Source organism: Microcaecilia unicolor, chromosome 11, assembly GCF_901765095.1.
Source record: "Microcaecilia unicolor chromosome 11, aMicUni1.1, whole genome shotgun sequence".
Classification (NCBI taxonomy): Eukaryota; Metazoa; Chordata; class Amphibia; order Gymnophiona; family Siphonopidae; genus Microcaecilia; species Microcaecilia unicolor.
The window spans coordinates 91,981,123-92,004,354 of record NC_044041.1 but is presented as its reverse complement, the minus strand read 5'-3'; the positions used below and the strand labels follow the sequence as shown (position 1 = coordinate 92,004,354).

Here is a 23,232-nt window from a genome sequence, read left to right as displayed (position 1 = left end):
GTTGAGGTTGTTGTGCCACATGGCCTCTACTGTTCAAGTGACACCCATGGCATTTCTTCACATGAGAATTGCCCAGTGGACCCTAGCTGCTCAGTGGAGTCAGGCTATGGGGAACCTAGAGGATGTTATCCGAGTTCCCCCAGAGTTGGTTCTGGTGGCTAATTCAATCCAATTTGACTCTGGGACTCATATTCCAAATTCCACAGCCCACGAAGATGCTGACGACGGATGCACAGTGGCGTTCCTAGGGGGGGGGCGGTGGGTGCGGTCCGCCCTGGGTGCATGCTGCTGGGGGGGTGCCATGCGCCTGTTAGCTCCGCTTGTTCCTTGCTCCCTCTGCCCCGGAACAGGTTACTTCCTGTTCCGGGGCAGAGGGAGCATGGAACAAGCGAAGCCGACAGGCGCGTGGCACCCCCCCCCCCAAGCAGGTAAAAATGCACCCGGGGGGGGGGTGTCCTTTCGCCGGGAGGGGGGGGGCTGCACCGGCGATCCGCCCCGGGTGTCAGCCACCCTAGGAACGCCACTGCGGATTCATCCAGGGTGGGGAGCTTACTTACATGGGTTTCACACTCAAGGTGCCTGGTCAGCCCAGGAAACAGATCTCCACATCAACCTTCTGGAGCTCCAGGTGATCTGGAACACTCTAAAGGCTTTCACAGATTGGCTGAAAAACCAAATTGTACTCATTCAAACAGAGGCCCATGACAGACTAGCGTCAGATGCCTTCATCCTTCATTGGGGGGACAAGATTTCTGTATGCATATCCTTCCATTCCTCTTGTAGGGAAGACTTTGCTGAAACTCATGCAAGAGTGCGGGACCATGATCCTGATTGCTCCCTACTGGTCCCAGCAGATCTGATTCCTGCTTCTTTTGGAGATATCCTCCGAAGAACTGTGGAGATTGGAGTGTTTTCCAACCCTCATCAGGCAGAACGAGGAATCTTTTCTGCATCCCAACCTCCTGTATCTGGCTCTCAGGGCCTGGATGTTGAGAGCTTAGAATTTGCTTTCTTTCATCTTCCTGAGGTTGATTCCAAAGTCTTGTTCGCTTCCAGGAAAGATTCCACTAAGAGATGTTATTTTTTCAAATGGAGGAGGTTTGTCGTCCGGTATAAGGTCACGGCCCTAGATCCTGTTTTCTGCCCTACCCAGACCCTGCTTGAATACCTTCTGCACCTCTCAAAGTCTGGTCTCAAGATCAACTCTGTAAGGGTTCACCTCAGTGCTATTAGTGCTTATCATCAACATGTAGAGGGTAAACCTGTCTCTGGACAGCCTCTAGCTGTTCGCTTCACAAGAGGTTACCTGTTGACAAAGCCTCCCTGTCATACTTCCACCTGTATCATGGGTCCTCAACATCATTCTCATCCAGCTGATGAAAGCTCCTTTTGAGCCACTTGATTCCTGTTACCTGTAGTACTTGACCTGGAAGATCATATTTTTGGTGGCTGTTACTTCAGCTTGCAGGGTCAGTGAGCTTCAGGCCTTAGTGGTGGATACACCTTATACGAAGTTTCATCATAACACAGTAGTCCTCCACACGCACCCTAAGTTCCTACCTAAGGTTGTGTCGGACTTCTATCTGAACCAGTCGACTGTTTTGTCAACATTCTTCCCCTGACCTTATGCCCATCCTGGTGAAAGCGCACTGCACACCTTGGACTGCAAGTGAGCATTGGCCTTTTACTTGGAGTGAACTAGGCCCTGCAGACAGTCCACCCAACTTTTCAGTTCTTTTGATCCCAACGGGATGGGGGTCGCCACTGGGAAATACACCATTTCCAATTGGCTGGCAGATTGCTTTTCTTTCACTTATGTCCAGTCTGGGCTGACCCTTGAGGGTCATGTCAGGGCTCACAATGTCAGGGCCACAGCTGCATCGGTAGCCCACGTGAGAAGAGCGTCCATTGAAGAAATTTGCAAGGCTGCGACATGGTCTTCACTCTACACATTCACATCTCATTACTGCCTTGAGCAGGATACCAGACGCGACAGTCGGTTTGGACAGACAGTTATGCAGAATTTGTTTGGGGTCTAGTGTTGAACTCCACCCTCATAGGCTCATTTTGTTCTGTTCCAGGCTGCACTCTCACTCAGATTGTATATAGTTTAAGGCTAATTACTTTTTTGTCCTCTCTGCTGCAAGGTCTAATTGACTACTGGTTTGTTGTTTTCAGTGAGCCTGGTAGCTAGGGATTCCCACATGTAAGAATTATAGGCCTGCTTGTCCTCAAAGAAAGCAAATATACTTACCTGTAGCAGGCAGGTGGGAAGGCACTCACACATGCACAGTGAAGCACATCTCATGCTCAAAGACCCGTTTAAAGCTTGTTACAAGCTCTGGACCGGCAATGCAAACCCGCGTTACCCACATGTGAGAATATAAGGCCTGCTGTCCTCTGAGAAATCCTGCTACAGGTAAGTATCTTCGCTTCAACCACTGGGTGATTAAAGAAGTGACCTCCACTAATCCCTCTAGTGCAGTGCTGCTCAATAGGAGCACATCCTTGTCATTCTCCTTCTGAAATGGAGAAAGAATGTCTGTCTTTTGGGCCAACACTAGCACTGCCCAAAATATGCCCAGATCATGCCTCTTTGCATGAACATGGATATTCTTCAGTTTAGACATTCATATCCTGGCTTTGTCAATTTAGAATTTAGACATTCATGCAATATGACCCTCTAAATGCTGGTTTATGGATGTCTGAACACAAATGGGGCTTCTAAAATAAGCACCTTTGTGTATTACACCATGAAACTCAAATATGAAGACAAAAGCACTTATAAGTTCCATAAGGTTGTGCTGCAGTTTGCAGTATATTCTTGTGAATTTTGTTTCAAATGAAAGGCATACCAACTGCTACAGAGATGTTGGCCATTATTCTTTTTACCCTGGTTCTGGGAGCATCCAGAGGCCCGGGACCACCTCCTATGCAGAGCCTCAGCTGTGAGAAGTAAGGATACCCTCAAATTTACTGCTACATGTAAATCTGTGCCTGCCAGCACCCATGCGGGGTGTCCCACACACCCTGAGGTTTACATAAAAATTGCCTTCTCTCAGTGTTTGCTTCTTTTTTTTTCAGTACTTTACATATTTGGCAGTTGCAAGTTTATGTAGTGAATTCAACATTTTTTTTTTTTTAAAAGAACACACTTTAAGAACCCCTTCCTGCCCAGAAGGGTTCACTAGAACTGGCTGGGTACCACTGACCATGTCCAAAAAGTGCTATATAAAGGGATGGGAAATGATGTGCTTATCGAGTGTGGAGGGGCAACAAGATCTGTTTTGTGAAAGCCCAGTTAATTTAATACTTTCAGGCTCAGTGCCAGGGTTAATTAGGTCACAGGCCTGTGTACTTGTAAGGGTCTCCTAAGATTTATATTGGTCTTCAGGGAAAGGCTGACTGGCCATTTTCTTGATAGCATACTGAGAATAAAGTGTCCACTTCCACCACAACTTCCAAGAAGTGCATTAAAACAAAAATATACCCTCTATATATTAACAGCAGAAATGACAGTCTTAAAAAACCCCATGGAGAACCCATCAGTGGAGCAGTAATGTTATCCACGCCAATAACTTCCTTTCTGCCTTGGCCATTGGAAGACATTTTCTCACCACTTCCCTGCCTTCTCCCTATCCTAATTCAGGTTACCACCCCCCACCCCAGCCCTGAATTTCCATTCCCCTATACATTGCAGTCTTAGTTGTATTCTTTTTTTTTTTTTGGGGGGGGGGGGGGGAGGAAGTGAGTGGAGCAAAGGGGAATTTCCCTCCTCTCACAAAAAAATATCCAAAGCAAAACAAATTCAACAGAAAATACAAAATCTGCTTGCATTCAGAAGAGTAACTGTAGGTTCCGAAACCCCTTTATAATAACCCTTGCTGTTGCATGGGTAGGTGCTCTACAGCACATTCACAACTGCAGCACTGCTCTTAACGAACCCATCTTTTAAGATTTCCTGCAGCCAGAGGTTTCCTATAAAGGGGGACATCGCTGAGTTGTCCGGTTTTCTTAGTGGCATGCTAACTCCAGCAGGATGGGTTGGGGCGAGAGCAGTGAATGACAGCAGATTCTACTCCCCTCCAATATGCTATACCCTTACGAAACGGAACATTCCATGGCAAAGTTTGTGGTTTAAAATACATACATTCTGTCTCCATTTTCTTTATTCTATTTTTTTTAAATATTCTAAAGCAATCAGCCAAGTGTGAGGTTAAGAGAGAGAAATCCATGGTGACTGGTGCTACGTGTTAGGTGTTGAATATGTGATGTTGCCTTCTTGGTCAATGTAGTATGTTTTGACTGCTCCGTGTTTTGTGTGGTCTGGGTCTCTCTCTACATGCTGGTTATTCGTGTCTGCTTGGGGCAGCGTCCGCTCCATGGAAGTTCTGCTTTCTATGTTCAAATCTTTATTTTGCTTGCCCGTGCTGCCATTAGATGGGCTGCCCTGAACTTCAACCCTGTGACCTAATGACTCATCTGTAACACTCCTGTAGGTGTCAGTGGACAAGTGTTGATCTGGACCTTTGTTACTCCTTGTAACATCAGGTGTCTTGGAGTCATCTGTGGTGAGGGTATTTAAATCATTTCCAGCATTATCCTCCTCCGTGGGACTTGCAGTCTCCTCCTGCTCTGCCTCCGACTCTCCCTCTTCCTCCTCCAAGGTCAATTCAAATTGGAACTTCTCAGAGCCAGAGCCCCTGTCCGCATCGGATGCCTCCGGCTGTGGGGATGGGCTGCGTGGGAGCATGCTCTGGTACCACTCACGATTGTCTTCCAGAGTGTCCAGGATCTCCTGCGCATCTGGGTGCACCAGGTCTGCCCAAGCCTCCCACAGAGGATGTACAATATAATCAATGAAGCCCACCTAGAAAGAAAGGAACAAGTGAATTAAACTCTGCAGCATGGCAGTCACAAACAAATATGCAGGGGAGCACTGGAAAGCATTCCGCCTTCATCATTTTAATTCTATAACACATGGAGGGGTATAATCGAACGGGGTGCCCAAGTTTTCATGAGGGTGTCCTCGCAGGACATCCCTGCGAAGCGGCGGGGAAACCCGTATTATTGAAACAAGATGGGCGTCCATCTTTCGTTTCGATTATACAGTCGGGGACGCCCAAATCTCAACATTTAGGTCTACCTTAGAGATGGTCGTCCCTGGTTTTCAGCCATAATGGAAACCAAGGATGCCCATCTCAAAAACGACCAAATCCAAGCCCTTTGTTCGTGGGAGGAGCCAGAATTCGTAGTGCACTGGTCCCCCTGACATGCCAGGACACCAACTGGGCACCCTGGGGGGCACTGCAGTGGACTTCACAAATTGCTCCCAGGTGCATAGCTCCCTTACCTTGGGTGCTGAGCCCCCCAAAACCCACTCCCCACAACTGTACACCACTACCATAGCCCTAAGGGGTGAAGGGGGCACCTACATGTGGGAACAGTGGGTTTCTGGTGGGTTTTGGAGGGCTTACATTTACCAGCACAAGTGTAACAGGTAGGTGGGGGATGGGCCTGGGTCCGCCTGCCTGAAGTGCACTGCACCCACTAAAACTGCTCCAGGGACCTGCATACTGCTGTCATGGAGCTGGGTATGACATTTGAGGCTGGCAAAACATTTTTTTGAAGTTTTTTTTTAGGGTAGGAGGGGGTTGGTGACTACTGGGGAAGTAAGGGGAAGTCACCCCCGATACCCTCTGGTGGTCATCTGGTCAGTTCAGGCACCTTTTCATGGCTTGGTTGCAAGAAAAAATGGACCAAGTAAAGTCAGCCAAGTGCTTGTCAGGGATGCCCTTCTTTTTTTTTTTTGTCGTTATATTTGTACCCTGTGCTTTCCCACTCATGGCAGGCTCAAAGCGGCTTACATATACAGGTACTTATTTGTACCTGGGGCAATGGAGGGTTAAGTGACTTGCCCAGAGTCACAAGGAGCTGCCTGTGCCTGAAGTGGGAATTGAACTCAGTTCCCCAGGACCAGAGTCCACCACCCTAACCACTAGGCCACTCCTCCACTCCATTAGCGGCTGAAGACACCCATCTCTTAATCACGCTACAGTCCCGCCTTCGCTACGGTGCCAACATGCCCCCGTGAACTTTGGTCATCCCCGTGACTGGAAGCAGTTCAGGACGCCCAAAATCGGCTTTCGATTATGCCGATTTGGGCGACCCTGAGAGAAGGACGCCCATCTCCCAATTTGTGTCAGAAGATGGGTGTCCTTCTCTTTCGAAAATAAGCCTGATAGAGGCATATTTTAAAAGCACTTAGTTACAAGAGACATCTTTATATTAAAAGTACAATTCCAGAGAATGCATGGCAGTGAATGACAGACCCCCCCCCCAAGAATGTAAGGGATAGAATGAGAGGCTTTGAGCCTTAGATGTCAAAGAGGGCTAAAGCGGAACAAATTCATACAGAAACACATACTACTTGCTAGAGCCCAGCCCCGTCTCCCCATCTCACACACAGTCACTGACCTGTGATTTCTCAACAGATGCGTTGTGTTTATCACACATAGGACTGATCTCCATCCCCTTCTCCCGCTCTCGATCACCCTGCTGGAAGAACTCCACCACGATGCGATCAGTCCACTGTCGATAAAGCTCCAGGGGCTTGGTGGGGTTGCTTAGATCAGAACAATGCACCATGTTCTGTAAAACCTGCCACAGAAACCTCACTGTTAGTACACGTGGAGGGGCATAATTGAACGAAAACGTCTATCTCTATGGGCGTTTATCTCCGAGAACGGGTCCGTGAAGGGGCGGACCGAACCGTTTTTTCGAAAAAAATAGACGTCCATGTTTTATTCGACAATTTGTGAGCTGGCCGTTTTTGTTTTTCAGTGATAATGGAAAATGAAAGCGCCCAGCTCAAAAACAAATAAATCCAAGGCATTTGTTCGTGGGAGGGGCCAGGAGTCTTAGTGCACTGGTCCCCCTAACATGCCAGGACACCAACCTGGCACCCTAGGGGGCACTTTTACAAAAACAAAAAAAAGGTAAAAGAGCTCCCAGGTGCATAGCACCCTTCCCTTGTGTGTTGAGCCCCCCAAATCCCCCTCAAAACCCACTGCCCACAAGTCTACACCATTACTATAGCCCTAAGGGGTGAAGGGGGGCACCTACATGTGGGTACAGTGGGTTTGGGGGGGTTGGACGACTAAGTATTAAGCAGCACAATTGTAACAGGTAGGGGAGGGATGGGCCTGGGTCCACCTGCCTGAAGTCCACTGCACCCCCTAACAACTGCTCCAGGGACCTGCATACTGCTGCCAGGGAGGTGGGTATGACATTTGAGGGTGAAAATAAAAAGTTGTGAAACATCATGTTTTGTGGTGGGAGGGGGTTAGTGACCACTAGGGGAGTCAGGGGAGGTCATCCCCGATTCCCTCTGGTGGTAATCTAGTCATTTAGGGCACTTTTTGGGGCCTTGTTCGTGAAAAAACAGGGTCCAGGAAAGGTGCCCTAAATTCTAGCTACAAACGCATACTTTTTTTCCATTATCGGCGAAAGGCGCCCATCTCTCCTCGGCCGATAACCACGCCCCAGTTCCACCTTCACCACGCCTCCGACATGCCCCCATCAACTTTGTACGCTTCCGCGATGGAGTGCAGTTGAAAACGTCCAAAATCGGCTTTCCATTATACCGATTTATTCGTTTTTGTGAGATAAACGTCTATCTCCCGATTTGGGTCGAAATCTAGGCGTTTTTCTCTTTCAATTATAAGGTGGACAGTGTTTTTCTAATTTTTAAAAAATTTGATTATTCAGTTTGTTAGAAACCTCAGTAAAACTGTTCTATAAAAAGAAATCTGAGTTTTTCATCCAGAGAGAATTTTGAAGTGCAATGCAATTTCTAAAAGAAGATGAGCAGGTGCCCTAACTGCATTCAAAGCAATCATCAGTGTCAGAAGTCCAAGGCAATCGACATTAGGACAGCAAAGTTTCTCTTTCAGATTTTTCATGTCACTACCTCACCTGGATGCGATCAGAATAATTGTCCAGCAGTAGAACACCTAAACTTGTCACTTTCTTTGTCTCTACCATGGTCTTCAGATCAGCCAGGAGGTTCATATGTTTGGACATGTCTGTGGCTAGCACCTGTTAGGCAAGAAAGCTCAAAATTAAGGCCTATAGCAATAAAGGAAAACCAGTCCCTGCAGTTCCTACCACTCCAACGTTATGTGGTAAACAGGCACATTGTATCACTGGACTTGTCAAAATGTTTTAAAGAACTTCAACCTCAACAAGATCTAAATGCCAGCAGGGAAGGAAATTTTCTTATAATCTTACCTGGATATAATCGGAGGATCAAAAACTGCCCTCTCCCTCTGCAGATAACTGTACCCCTGCACTCAAAGGAGCAGTGCTGGAGGATGGCAGCAAAAACACGTGGGGATTTCATTTTGAAATCTTTGTATATGCTTTCAGAACTAGATTAAAGATTATGGTGCCCACCGATAGGACTGGAGGATAAGGGTACAGATCCTCCCTTATAGCATGAAGAGCTGGAGGGGGGGGGGGGGGGGGTCTTCTGGAGACTGGAAAGCAGAAGTCAGGGCACTGGGCTACAATGCCCTGGTGATGCCTCTTTGAAGTGGCACCAGTGGACATCCCTTAAGGAACTAGAAGGTTACTTTTTTGACCTAGCTACTTGCCCATGCCTAAAAAGCAATAAATAGTGGCCACTTGTGCTTTAGAGAATTCAGAGCTAAGCCTTTCTTAAGCAATTTTTGAAGAAAGGTGGAGGCAAAACTGCCTCATTGAGGCTTAATAGTCTGGACTGGTCTAACAGGATAAGGAGGAAAAACTTGTTAAGCTACCTTTTGGCCCTATATTTTAAAACTGCCAGCAATGGTCCTACTTTGTGGTGACAGATTTTTTTTTAGTGATGATGTGGATATTTTTCCATCATTAACTACTGTGTCACCACCACTTCATTTTATATAGGCCATTACACACATTTTAACTGGTGATGTCTTTTAGTTATTATTAGAACTGGTGACCTAAAGTTAGAAGGCTCTGTAACCTTACAAAACCCCTTGAGATATCCAATCCATCTAAAAACAACAAAACAAATTATGCAGTTTTTTCCCTTATTAACCTCTGTTGCCAACAAAGGTACGGGAATAAGGCCAATCTGAGTGGCAGCAAATCTCCCCCAAGCTCCTGGACATCTGACTCCTGAAGGACCTCTCAATTCTATATTCAGCTCTTCTGCATCCTGCCTTCTAGCAAGTCACCCAAAAGCTGGGGTGCCCTGTGACTCACCATGTCAATGACCATCTTCCTGAGGGACTGTCGCTGTTTCTTGGTCACGTTCTGGAAGATGTCACAGTTCTCTTCCTGAAGAAGCTTGAAGCCAACTGCTAGGTGATGATTTTCTAGAACTGACACATCATTGTACATCAAAGCCAACTCAGAGTCTGGAAAGAAGAACACAGACAGGGTTGGCATGAACATAAGCTGCTGGCCTTCAGGTTTAGGCAATGTTCTTATCTCAATCCATCAACCCCCATGAAGAACAAACATTAACTTTAGTGTCTTTCATACAAAGTCACAACCATTGAGCTATAGACAGCAGAACCGGGTGGGTTACAGGGACCTTGGCCTGACCAGCTTTCCACACAGTATCAGCAACTAGGGAGCTGAGGGGTGGAGGTCATAGGTTGCTAGGTTTGGGTCCTCCCAAATTATAAAGATGTTCCACTGCCCCTGCATTGGGCATCAGCGGTACCTCCTGGTAGGCACCGGAGTATACCTGTGCCAGGTTTTGAATGGTATTGCTTTTTGTGCTTCTCAGCCAATGGACAGCCATTGAACTAGCAAGGCTAGACAGGAGGTGGGTTGAATTCAAAAACTCCTATCACATAACTGTTTCATATTGAATCACACTGTGGAATGTGATACCTAGTAAATCTGTATTAACTGCACAATTTGAAGAAATAACGTACAATTTGATGATGCATCTGAGTGTAGGATTTCACACAGATGCACCCAGGAACAGAAGAACCAATGGCCACAATTCTTTGGCACTGTTAGACCATCCACCCCAGAAGTGGCTGAATGCCTTTGCCTGACATTATAAATTATTAAGTGCGTTAGCATACCATTTGGATGAAAACACAAGGGAGAAATTCATACAGAATAGTGGATGGAGTTATACAGATGAAAAGATTATGAACTTACTAGTGTTGATCAGAAACTGGTTTGACACTCCAGGGTGATCAACGTCATGGATGGCACTCGCAAAAATTGCAGCCATAATCTCCAGATCCGTGAAAACAGCCTGAGAAACAAAAGGGGAGGGGCTAGTAACAGGTAAAAAGAAGGTTTCATTGCATTACGAGGACTGCTCGAAGGGTGGTGAAATCGTGAAACACTCTGCCAAAAGCCGCCATGGCTAGAGCACCGAATACCAAAAGAAAACTTGAGGAAAAGAAAAGTGTCATGATAATGGTAGCTTAAGTCTAGAGACAAGAGTTGATCCAGGTAGTAAAAACGATGAGAAGGATTTTGTCATTACAGATGCCCTGAAGTTTCCCCTTGGATTATCCTGTACTTGTGGCTAGACTTGATAAGACTTCTGGTCTTTTAATATAAATCAACCTAGGACTATAGGCACTGTGGCTTGTTATAAGACGAGGGTGCACAGTTTCAGTCCTTGAGGGTTACAGACAGGCCAGGTTATCAGGATATATCTCATGAATATGTATGAAATAGATTTACATACAATGAAAGTTCTATACATGCAGATCTGCTAATACATATTCATTAGGGACCTGTTTTCAATGTACCCTTGCTGGTAATCTATTTTCAAGGTCGCCGACCTATTGTTCCAATTCTGCTACTCGTTTCAGGAGCTGGGTTTGAGTCTGTGTAATAGTTTGGGCTTGATCTTCCAAGTCTCCTGTCTGATGCAAATGTGCATCCAGCTCCAACCCAAAGGTATCAAGGTGTTTGTGAGCTTCCTCAGCCTGGTCAAATATTTGCTGTAGTTTCTTGTCTAGTGCAACCTCCAGCACTGCAGTGACTTCCGCTGTAATCTTGGAGGACCAGGCCAAGATGATGGCAGGACTTGGAGGGGAACGCTGGGCAGCCATCTTGCCCTCCGGAGCATGATGTTTGTCCTTGTCCTTTTTCGGTGATTTTGAGGTCATCATGCTGACAAAAACATTTGCTGAAGCTTCCTGATGATAACAGCTGACATCTGCTTCAAATGCTCTAGACTGGTAGGGGAATTCTTATGATCAATGCAGATTAAGAGCTGATTGAAGGGAGGCATGGAGGAGCAGCAAGATTCAGTGACCACTCTATTCCATCGTGTCCAAATTTTTTGAGTCTATAAATTAACCTAATTGAAGTGTTCTGTATAAGTTGCAAATTATTCAGTAATTTCGATGGAAGGCCCAAATACAGCACATTACAACAATCTAAATGTTATACTACCAGCATCTGCACCAACTTAGCAAAGGAAGTTTGGTCAAAATATGATCTTATCAATTGTAGTTGTCTTAACTTAAAGAATGTCCTGTGCCATAGGTGATTTACTTGAGGTTCAAAGGATAAAGAGGAGTCAAGAATTACCTTTAAAACACGAGAACTATCCTCAACAGGAAAAGAACCCCCTGATAGAAGCACAACAGAGCTTGGAGTAACCATTCCAGAGTTTTTAAACCATAGGATTTTTTATTATTGTTTTATTGTTAATAAACTATGGCAATCCAATCCCTCTCAGAGATTCTGTTTCTATCGATAATACTCTCAATTTGATACTCATGTCATTCTTCACCTTGCAACAACTTTGTTCTATTTGGCCACTTTTAGAAACCACAGAACTGAGACTCTTAATTCACTTCCTTGTCCTCTGCAGATTGGTCTATATTAATTCTCTACTCTCAGACCTGAAGTAATCTTGACTGTGCCAACTGCAGTTAGTTCAAAGCATTGCTATAAAGCTTATTTTAGGCAAGAAGAAACTTGATTGAGTCATCCCTTTACCCCATAGTGAACACTGGCTACCCATCTCATATCATATCCCTTATAAGATGCTTATGACAGCCCATCAAGTTTTTACATGGATAGTCCTTTATTTCTTGCTTCTATTCCCTATACTCCAGCCTATACCCTACATTCAGCTCAACACAATCTTCCTCTTATTCCCTCTTATTTTGAAGTTGTTTGAGATAAAACATGCCTCTTGTGTTAAAGTAATTATCCAATTTGTTCTCAATATTAGACTTGAAACTTCCTTTAAAAAATTTAAGCAGGCACTAAAAACATTATTTCATAAAGTCATTTCCTCTTGGTTAAGAAACTATACTGATAATCCATTCACAACTAATCCACTGTCAACTCTGAGTCTTTTCTCTGCTCTCCACCCTTCCCTTCTTTTTGTATCATAATCTATTAATTGCACCTTGTGTCCTTTTCCCTCCATTATTTGATTCAGTATTGTAACCTAAATCAATTCCATCTCTTCCTACCCTTTTTCATTCATTTTCTATTATACTTTACTTTGTAAACTGCCTAGATATCCATTATTGATTGGTGATATATCAAATAAATGCGAATAATGAACTATGCAGGCACCATGAATAGGAACTTTTTTTCTGGGACATACCCAGAAAAATAACTGACAACTTGATGGTGAAAATCTACCCAGCCAGGTGGTCAAGGCCTAAGACTGAAGTGAGCCATGGAAAATAAAACAAATTTTAAATGGTCGAAAAATCAACTGAGAAGTTTAACGGGAATCAAAAGGGCCCCTGCACAACAACCACTTACACAGTAAAATGGCATAAAAACAGTGAAATCGATCCTGGTGCCTAATCTCCCCTTCCATTCTCCCCATTACGCTTTATTATTGAATTCTTTATATATTTACAATTCTTTCCTTATTGAGATGTGTGGGTTTATGTATTTTGTTTCATATTTTGTAATGACTTCTTTTTAGCTTGTTAGCCACATTGAACTCAAAATTGTATGGGGAAATGTGGGGTATAAATGTCTTAAATAAACAAAAATTTTCATTAGCACAATATTAAGGCAAACTGAGGGGGAATACTGGGATAGTGCAACCATTTAGCGCCGCTGAGATTTGGTGACTGGCTAGGTTCCACACAACAGCGGCAGGCAGGAAGACATACGCACATGTGCAGTGCAATGTTCTCTAGCTTTTGTGTAAACAAGCACCCATACAAGCTCCACCAGTGGCGTAGCCAGAAGTCAATTTTTGGGTGGGCCAACAGGTTGGATGGGTGGGCACTAGACAGTGGTGTGCTGGTAAATGTTTAACAACAGGCTCTCTCCCTGGTCCACCTGTGCACCCCCCCCCCCCCCCCGTCCACCTGTGCACCTCTCCTCAAAATTGCAGAGCTGGCTATAGCCGGGGAGAGAGCCTGGGGGGGGGGGGGGGGGCAATGCATTACTCTCTCCAGGAAAAAAAAATTAAATGATCCCAGGTTCCAATTTAATTCATGTTTAATGTGGGATAAAATGCCATAAATAAGTAAATAAATATAAACTTTTAATGTTGAGCAACTGATTCTCAAAGTGGACATATTCCAAACACTATAATGAAAATAAAATGATTTTTTTCTACCTTTGTCGTCTGGTGACTGTTTTTCTGATCATGCTGGCCCAGTATCCGATTCTGCTGCTATCTGTCCTCTTAACTCCGTTTCCAGGGCTTCCTTTCCATTTATTTCTTTACTTTCCTCCTTTCTTCTTCATTTCTTGCTCTATATCCATAAGTAAAAGCTGGGTCCTCCGCAGACTTGACTGTCCAGTGGATCCAGCTTCTGCCTATTTTCTTCATCCATGTGCAGTTTTTCTCCTCTCTTCCTTTTCCCTCATCTCCTTCCTCACTCTTCCATCCCCTCCATCCATGTCCAGCATTTGTTCTCTCTCCTTTCCCTCTCTTTCATCCATGTCCAGCAACCCTCCTCTCCCCTGTCCTTCCCTCCATCCATGTCCAGCAACCCTCCTCTCCCCTGCCCTCCCCTTCATACACCCATGTCCAGCAACCTTCCTATCTCCTCTTTCCTCCCCTCCATCCACGCATGTCCAGCAACTCTCCTCTCCCCTCCAGCCATCCATACCTAGCAATTCTTTTCTCTCCCCTGCCCCCCTCTATCCATCCATCCCCAGCAATTCTCTTCTCTCTCCCCTTGTCCCCTCCATCCATCCATCCCCAGCAATTCTCTTCCCTCCCCTGCCCCCCTCCATTCATCCATCCCCAGCAATTCTCTTCCCTCCCCTGCCCCCCTCCATTCATCCATCCCCAGCAATTCTCCTCTCTGCCCTGCCCCTATCCAGCCATACCCAGCAATTCTGTTCTTGCCCCTGCCCCCCTCTATCCATCTATACCAGCAATTCTCTTTTCTCCCCTGTCCCCTCCCTCCAGCCATCAGCGATTCTCCTCTTGCCCCTCCTGCTCCCATCCATGTCCTGCGATTCCACCTGCCCGCCCGGAGCCCTCTTCTCCCCCCCAAAAAAATTTACAGTGCAGGCTGAGCTCCGTTCCCGCATCTGCCTCCCTCACTCTCACGGCAGCGCTTCCCAAACGCTGCCCACCGCCCCCACGATCGCGGGATTTACCTCCCTCTGTCTCAGCACTCAGCAGCAGCGGTAGCGAATCATACACGCTGCCTCCTTCTAACCCGGAAGCGGAGACGCTTCCGGGTTAGAAGGAGGCAGCGTGTATGATTCGCTACCGCTGCTGCTGAGTGCTGAGAGGAGGGAGGTAAATCCCGCGATCGTGGCGGCGGTGGGCAGCATTTGGGAAGCACTGCCGAGAGAGTGAGGGAGGCAGATGCGGGAACGGAGCTCAGCCTGCTCCCTCCGCTCCGCTGCCTCCACTGCTGGGTGGGCCTGAACCAAAACTGGGTGGGCCTGGGCCCACCCAGGCCCACCTGTGGCTACGTCCCTGAGCTCCACTGGGATGAAATCACTCATATATAAGACTTCTATCACTTGGGTGATGTCATTCCAACGGAGCCCACATATTAAACTATTCTATCCTGTTTATACTCTGAGAATTATCATTCCCTTCATACTCTGGATTCATTTTGTTATCAAGCAGTTTGAAAACATGGTTTGTTAAGTGATGGTATTAACTAAATTCAAGGCTTCCAAAAGCTTCCTTCTTTCAGGTAAATGCCTCTATAGATATGAAATACAAAGCCCAGAATGCTTTAGGGACTGGAGTTAAGAAAAAGCTCTTCCAAGTTGAACAGATCATCTCAGGCCAGTTGGTGAGTAGGATGGTCCCAGGATGGCTCCCCCCCTCCTTAAACTGTGTGCTTCTCACCTCCAGAGCTGGTGTAGACAGTAGTATATGAGTTGACTGGGCCACATCAGCAGCATGGATGTTGTTGTGGTAGGCCACATCTGGGCGGTAGTGGTCCTCCAGGGTCATCATGTATGTAATAAAAGTGTCCACAGGGATCTGGAATGTTTTCAGTAGGTCCCGCTCCTAGCATATAAAGGGAGCAGATAGCTCAATTAAACCACAGTGTGTGCTGGGCATACCACAATCATTTACAAGTCTCTAGGTTACACCAGTAAAAGCATGTGGTCTTTTCAGTGACCTTAAAAAGTAGACAGGGGAAAGAGTACAAAGAAATGATATCATGAGAACTAAGTCTAGTATTCAGTATATTTATGAAACACATTGCTACCTTACAATTTCCATTTCATGCCAACAGAAGTATATTCTAGATCAGGGGATGGTAACCTTTATACACAGAGGTCCACGTGTATGCCAGTACTACCTCTAGCAGGCCACAACATTACATAATGTTGGAACCAGAAATGCATAGATCTCCATAGCCCTTCTGTGATAAATAAATACATAAGTAAAAATGTAACTAAAAATGATGGAAATAAACTGCTAGAGTGGCTATTCTGAAAATATTTGCAAAATATAAAATCACCAAAATTCTTAATGACATTTTCTGTGTATACCTTCCATGGTCTCAGGGGCCACATAAAATTCAACAGTGGGCCGCATTTGGCCCACGGGCTACAGGTTGCTCACCCATGTTCTAGGTCAACAATTAATTTCACATTTTGTTTGCAAGGATTGATAATCCCTCTTATTTTCTCCTGCCATAATAATAATGCTTTTTGCCATACTGAGCATTGGCTAATTCTCATGAAACTATTTGCCCAGAAATGTATGCATATTCTTTCTCATATTACAAGGAGATAAGTCTCAAAAAAGCACAAAACACATAAGTAATATCCATTACATTTAACACAGATTTCAAATGCATTCTGTTCTGGACTCATTAAAAGCCTACAAAAGCTGAGACACGAACAGAGTGTGGACCTCATTGGTGGGGGGCGGTCAGAAGCAGAGAAGATCTGTGCTGATGGGGAAGTAAGGCTAAAACCTGAGGACATGTTAAGGTTCATGCTAGTGCAGTGTGGTGGGAAGGGAAACTGGGTAGTATGGGTGGGTTTTATGGTATCCGTCTGTTCCCAGGTTCTACTCTTCCAGGTGCCACAGCAAGGCTCCTGGACTGTGGATTTTAAATAGGCCTGCCAGTATGGTATGTGCAAACTGAAAATTGGCATTCACATGCCTGAAAGGCTGCTGGTGAGAAAACCATTAGCCTCTACCAGAAAGAAAGTGAAAAAGGGTTTGCTTACCTGGAAGATAGTGTACATAGTGACCGTCAGTGGCCGATTTGTAGAGTACTCCGCTATTTTAAACATGTCGGGGCCCCATTTGTTGATATTTTCCAATTCCTAGAGGTGACCAAACATAACAGTTGGTTATTAACATAGAGGCATGTTATGCAGGAACCCTTCACTAGATCCAGTCCTTGGGGAAAGTTGTCTTGGGACATATTGAAGACAATAAGAGTTCATAACCTGCCGAACTGAATCAACTTCCAGGGGTAATCTGATGACAAGTTTGCCACATTATAAACACTTTCTCCAAGGATAAGCAGGACACAATCAGTCACATGAGAGTATCACACATGGTTGATTTCATCCCTAAGAGTGCCAGGTCAGATCCACTCTCTCAGAGCCCAGAAGTGTCTAACAAAATTCTCTGGACATGTCTAGTGCTCCCTCTTGTATGACTGCTGCTCTTCCCCTTTAGTCTATTCTGTAACTTAGACAACTACAACGATAAGGGGAGGTAGGAAGGATTTTCTAGCTGATTTATCCTGCTGTCCACGAAAAACAACCTTCCTTTCCCACCCATCAGACAGACAGTGTAATGATGACCAGTATGTGCAAAGTGACCATCGGATGGTGCCAGGTTCTGAGGGATAGGCTGAGTCACTTTAGTTTCACTTTTGTTACTCAGAAGGAACTGGTATTCTGAACATGCTAAGTGATCATACATACAACAGACCAAAATCAGGCTCCTTACGACCAGGAGCTATGTGGCATTTTTAACGTCTATCCTCTAGTCATGGCTGAAGAACTTTGCACTGAATTGAAATCTATAAGCAGCAACACCTACCTGGGCCAGATGTTAATTTGCACCCACTGGGGACAATTTCCAGCAACTCATATTGAGGCATGTTTACTTAAGCTTTACATTTTTGCACTTAAGGCAGTTAACATAATTAATCCGCATTAGGCACAACAGCTCTGTGGTTACTGTTGGGGGCGTGTCCAGCATTCCCCCTGCAGTTTCTGCAAGGACATGTTCTCTAATGCGCCTGACATTCAGGTGACATGAAGGCGTATACACCTAATGCCACCTCAATACGCCTTCATAGCACCTGAATGTCAGGCGCATTAGAGAACATGTCCTTGCAGAAACTGCAGGGGGAATGCTGGACACGCCCCCAACACCTATTGAGGTGGCATTATCTGAAGCAGTGTTAACTGCACATTTGCCAGTTAGTGGACAATACCCACTGCACGTGGACTGCAATGTACACTCTGACCAGTTTATACCTCATCCTGTGTGTTTGACATTTATCGCACTGGCTGTTTTAAGGCATGCTACCTGTTAGCGAATTCTAGCTCTACCAGATAGGGCGTGTTAAAACTAGAGCTGTACTCAATAGCATATTTTACTATTCTGCTGAATATGAATAATGAAAAATATTATTTGGTCAAATATGAATATCGAATATGAATAATGGGCATTGAGCTTTCACATAATAAATAATAGAAGAAGCAATGTGAAATCAGAGATCAAGTGTTTATTGCAGTAGGAATTAGCACAGTAGAGCCCCAGATTATTCATATTCAAATTTAAATCACTATTCGGCCCAATATGAATATATTCAGGGCACTATTCGGGACCGAATTGAATGAAATACAAATATTCGGTACAGCCCTAGTTAAAACTCATGCTAACTGCTTAGTGTGCTTTGGTAAATATGCCACATTGTTTGTAATGTAAATGGGCACTTTTAGTCTGAATATAATGCAACCAGTTTACCCAGCAGTGAGTCTTTTCAGGAGTAGCCCCTATAATCTGGAACTTATTCCCAGAGGGGCTACATCTAACTCAAGACTACCTCTATTTCCAGAAGTGGGGGAAAGTCTGGCTCTTCTCCAAAGCCTTTAATACATGTAGTGACTGACTATCTACTCACTCCACACCTAGACTAGGCTGCTACACACCCTGTAACTTAGTTCCTCAAATCTTATTTAACTGAACATATTACTTACCTTCACTTTAGCCACCCATCTATTTATCTCAATTGATTTTGTACTACCCATTTTGTCCTGCCTGCATATCTTGACTGCACTTGCCCCCTGGGCTACATATTAAGATGTTTCATTGTATTGTACAAACAATGTTATTTGAATGCTCTAATCCATGCCTAATCAGTGTTTCATTGATATTGTGCTGACATTATGAGTATCATAACTGTTATTTGAAAGTTCTTCCATGTTGCCTTTTATGGTATTATTTGTATTCTGCTGGCATCTATCGTATTTGTATATCATATTATATATTTATGACTGATTCTTATTAATTGCAACTTTATTCTGTATATTGTCAACGTAATTGAGTTCCATTAAATGTAAGCCACATTGAACCGAAATTAATTTTTGAGTAATGTGGGATATAGGAATAAATAAATAAATTTACCTCATTGATTGTATTAATGCTTTTATTTGGCCTTTTCACTATTGTTATGCTGCTAACAAGTTATGCCAAGCTGTACTTGCTGTACACTGCCTTGGGTGAAATCTCTTCATAAAGACGGTAAATAAATCCCAATAAATAAATATAAATAAAAGGAAATCACACACATTCTTTGATAATTAGGAGCTGTTCAGCATATGCTGTAAAATTGTCCACAAACTTTGCACCAGTTCATATGAGCAGCAGAGTTCATGTATTTTACTTCCCTGACCTAAACATACACCCAGGAATTAATCTTTACAACCTGGCTACAAGTGCGCCATGGAAGCGTGTGCATATTAGAAAAGGAGAGAAGAGCAACCTTCAGCTCAGCTATTTTGCGTGTGTAAATACCAATGTTCCCACTTTTCTTATGAGAAGAACTTACAAGTCCCTAGAGGCAATGGGTAAAACCCAGAATGACTCAGCCAGTCGGAGATAAGTATAGTAGGTATGGCAAACCCCAGGTGTTGAAATTAAAGTTACTAAACTACTCCACGAGGCATGCTTACTAAGCTGCGTTAAGCAACTAGTGTGGGTTTTGCCGTACCTTAAAAGTTACTATCAGCCTGTGCTAACAGCTAACACATGTTAAAAACAGGCCACTGCAGTAAAAATCCAGCACTAGCTGCTTAATGCCTAAATGAGCGGAGAGTAGGAATGACGGGTGGAGGAGTGACTGTCATTGACAGCTAGTGCATGGGTGTCATGTCCCCTACCTCAACTCAAGCGGCGTCCTCAGGCTGCGCGGGGTCCCGTCGACACACACACTTGACTGGCACAGCCCTGAGCCATGTGTGTGTAGTTCTTCTCTGGATGCAGGCTCCTTGATTGCTTTGCTTCCACCCACCTGGGTCTGCTCTTCCTCTGCCTGGCTTCCCTTGCTTCTCTCCTATTGGTCTTCCGGTTCCTCCTTCCCCTGCTCTTATCCTATGGCTGTGCCCCTTCTCCCTGCTGATGTCAGACGCCAGCCCTTTATCAGCTGAGCTCTCCCTTGACTCCATGCTTCGGCTTCTACTTTGGTAGGTGTTTCTAACTCTGTAGTCTGCTTCTTATCTACTGGTCCTTCGCTACTGACTTGCCTGTACCTGGATTACTCTCTTGCCTGCCGCCTGCCTACTGACTTTCGCCTGTACCTGGATTACTCTCTTGCCTGCCACCTGCCTACTGACTTTCGCCTGTACCTGGATTACTCTCTTGCCTGCCGCCTGCCTACTTACTGCCGCTTGTACCTGGATTACTCTCTTGACTTGCTGCCTGCCTGGCCGATACAGTCATCACCCCGCTTCCAGCTCCGTCCCGTAAGTCCTGCAGGCTGCCCGCACCTAGGGGCTCAACCTCTGGGGAACGGCGGTCAGAGCAGGTGACCCGGGGTTGTCCAGCTGCCAATTAGAACCTGGTCCGAGTACCGGGCTCAGCAGCGCTCTACTTGGTACAAGAACTCACAAGTCTGACAATGGGTCATGACCGTGCACTAGCTGTCACGACTGCCCATAGGATTGATGCAAATAATACCACCTCAAGAGGAGGTGGTAGGTGCAGCAGACCTATTGCCCGTCTGATAGCAAAGCTGCCTCAGGCTACTCTTCCATTCCACTGCCCCCATCCAGCCCCACTGAACATGAACTCCCCTCCCAACTCACCCAATGCACACAATCACCCGTCCTTCCCTTTCTGGTTCCTAATGTGCACAATCACCTGATCCCTCCACCCAACCCTCTGCTGTAGATCATTAAGAGCCCCCCTACACCCGATGCCTACCTAATCCTCCTTCCACCCCAAAGCCCCCCCTCCCGAGACCCCTGGGACTTACCCAGGGGCCATCCATAGTCGGCTAATGGGGCTGGGCAAGAGCACTCCCCTTCTGCTCCCATCCAGCCTGGCTTCAGGTTCAAAATGGTGGCCACTGCTTTTAACAGTAGTCTTTTGCAATTAAGGTGTGGTAAATGCAGAAACTAGTAAACATGCTCCCTTGCAGTCTAGATGCAGTGGGGTAAAACCCAGACTAGCTCAGCCTGCCCAAATGATGAAGTCTGTTTGCAACCCTAGTCAGGATGTACAATGGCCAACATTTCCCCCTGCTACCATCACCTGACTCTTGCCATCAGAACAACTGTGTGCGCACCTTTGACAGAAGTGCCTCGTGCTCTGTTTTAACGCCAAAACGTGGGATGCTGCAGTTTGTCAAACTGGAGCTGTGCATCAGTTTTTTCACCCCACTGATCTGGGACATGGGGCGCTTCTTTTTCTCCTTCTCCTTTGACATGGGGGGTGGAATTTCCACTTCATGTTGTTTATCTAGAAAGGCAGAGCAAAAAATCAATGAAAAGGGAGAAAAGATTCTGCAGGCCATTTATCACTCAGTTGCCATAAAAGAAATCCCTCAGAAATACCAACAGCCACACTCTCTATTAGAATATCAAAATTCAGAATTTTTTTTAATGCTTAGAGAAATATTCAGGAACTTATACTACCTCCCCCTCCCCCCACCCCATACACATATACACTTTTCTGAATTTGAAAGACTATCTTTCAATTTAAAAAAAAGAAAAGTCTTTGAACTTGCTTTTGGTCAGACTTTCTAATTTCTACCCATTCATGTAATTTGGACCTTCTTCGCCGCTGACAGAGGCCAGCACCCTTTCCTTCCTTATGTTTCAATTCATGTTTTAATTTGTACTTATGATGCAATTTTTAAACTTCCTTTCATATTCTGTCCTTATTGCCTTTTTTGGTTTTAACCTTTGTAAACCAGTATATCAAATAAAGGTGAACTATGACCTCCAAATAAATTATTCAGAAATCTAAAGTAAGGTCACAAATTTGAATTTGCCAGAGACTGCGTGAGGCTCACCAAGGGTCTCTTTTCCAAAGCTGTGCTAGCAATTCCTGAGCAGTAAATGAGAGGAAGATCATTCAATTCCTATGGGTTTCCTCTTATTTACCACGTAGGAATCGCCAGCACAGCTTTGTAAAAGAGACCCTCAAGTCTATTTCTGGGTCAGCAACATGTTACAGTCCATTACTCCTTAGCATCTCACAATTAAATAAAACAAAGAAGAAACATTTTACAGATCTTCTTTAAATATATCCACCAGTTTGCACCCAAGCTCCACATGCTTTGACAAGGAAATGCAATTGTGCTTATTAGGGGGGTAAGTGTCCTTGGGCTTCTAGCTTGGCTGTTTACTAAGCCATGCTAGTGGCTGCCATGCGCTAATGCCGACACAGCCCATCACTTTGAATGGGCTGTGTCAGCACTGCCACGCAGCAGCCGCTAGCACAGCTTAGTAAACAGGGGGTTATCCTGCAGACACCTGGAAAGATGTGGGAATGCAAGAGGAGGGGAGAGCGTCTAATAGAAAAATGCAGGTAAACATCACAAAAGGGAACGAGAGTTGGCGGAGGGAGTTTGGGTGGGGAAGACCTGCATGCCTTGTTGACTGTGCATGCTTGTCCATGGAAGGAACTATTGTGGTCGGATAAGTTTTTAAATACTTTTTGGTGTTCTAAATTTTAAAAAATTATTTTAAAAATGCAGGTAAAATTAAGGAGTGAGAAATAGAGAAACCACTTTTTTGATAACAGCGAGGAGATCTGCACAGTTTCTTACTTTTGAATCTGCTGTTGGTAATTTCTTGATCCTAGTTTACTTGCAGTAAAGGGATGGCTAAAAATTAACAGGATTGCACAGAAGGGGTACATTTACATCATTTTGGAATATCTGAGGTCAGAATTAAGACTAACCTCCACGAGCTTGCTACAGTCCACTGAATTACTGGCATTTTCAGATCTTGCAGTCAGGGCTGCATTTATGCATGTTGTGGCCCTTAAGCTGTAACATTTAAGAGGCCCCCTCGATTGTATGAAGCAAAAATTATTTTTAATAGACAATAATTATTATTATTATTTTTATTATTATTAACAATAAAAAACAATAGTCAATGATAAAAACAAAAATGATGGTTATTATTTTGTAATTTTCATTATTTACAAATGCCTTTTTTTTTTAGTGCAGCGTGAGGGCTCTTTTAATGTATGGCCCTAAGGAGCAGCTTGTCTAGCTTATATGTAAATCTGGTCTTGCTTGTAGTATAGATTTTGCTGGACTT

The 23,232-nt window shown here is 44.8% G+C and overlaps 1 protein-coding gene across 3 annotated transcripts in view; it reads right to left on the bottom strand.

Moving 5' to 3' along the window:
- Positions 1 to 3,717: 3,717 nt before the first annotated feature.
- The window catches only part of PDE4C (phosphodiesterase 4C), an 838,284-nt gene continuing 818,769 nt past the window's right edge, over positions 3,718 to 23,232 (bottom strand). For all 3 annotated transcript variants that reach the window (XM_030217807.1, XM_030217808.1, XM_030217809.1), the window contains 8 exons: positions 21,246 to 21,418; positions 16,660 to 16,758; positions 15,314 to 15,478; positions 10,189 to 10,288; positions 9,271 to 9,425; positions 7,978 to 8,100; positions 6,478 to 6,660; positions 3,718 to 4,870 (listed from right to left, as the gene is read on the bottom strand). In XM_030217807.1, coding sequence (XP_030073667.1) covers positions 4,247 to 4,870; positions 6,478 to 6,660; positions 7,978 to 8,100; positions 9,271 to 9,425; positions 10,189 to 10,288; positions 15,314 to 15,478; positions 16,660 to 16,758; positions 21,246 to 21,418 — 1,622 coding nt within the window. In that variant the 3' untranslated portion in view covers positions 3,718 to 4,246. The remainder of the gene's footprint in view (positions 4,871 to 6,477; positions 6,661 to 7,977; positions 8,101 to 9,270; positions 9,426 to 10,188; positions 10,289 to 15,313; positions 15,479 to 16,659; positions 16,759 to 21,245; positions 21,419 to 23,232) is intronic.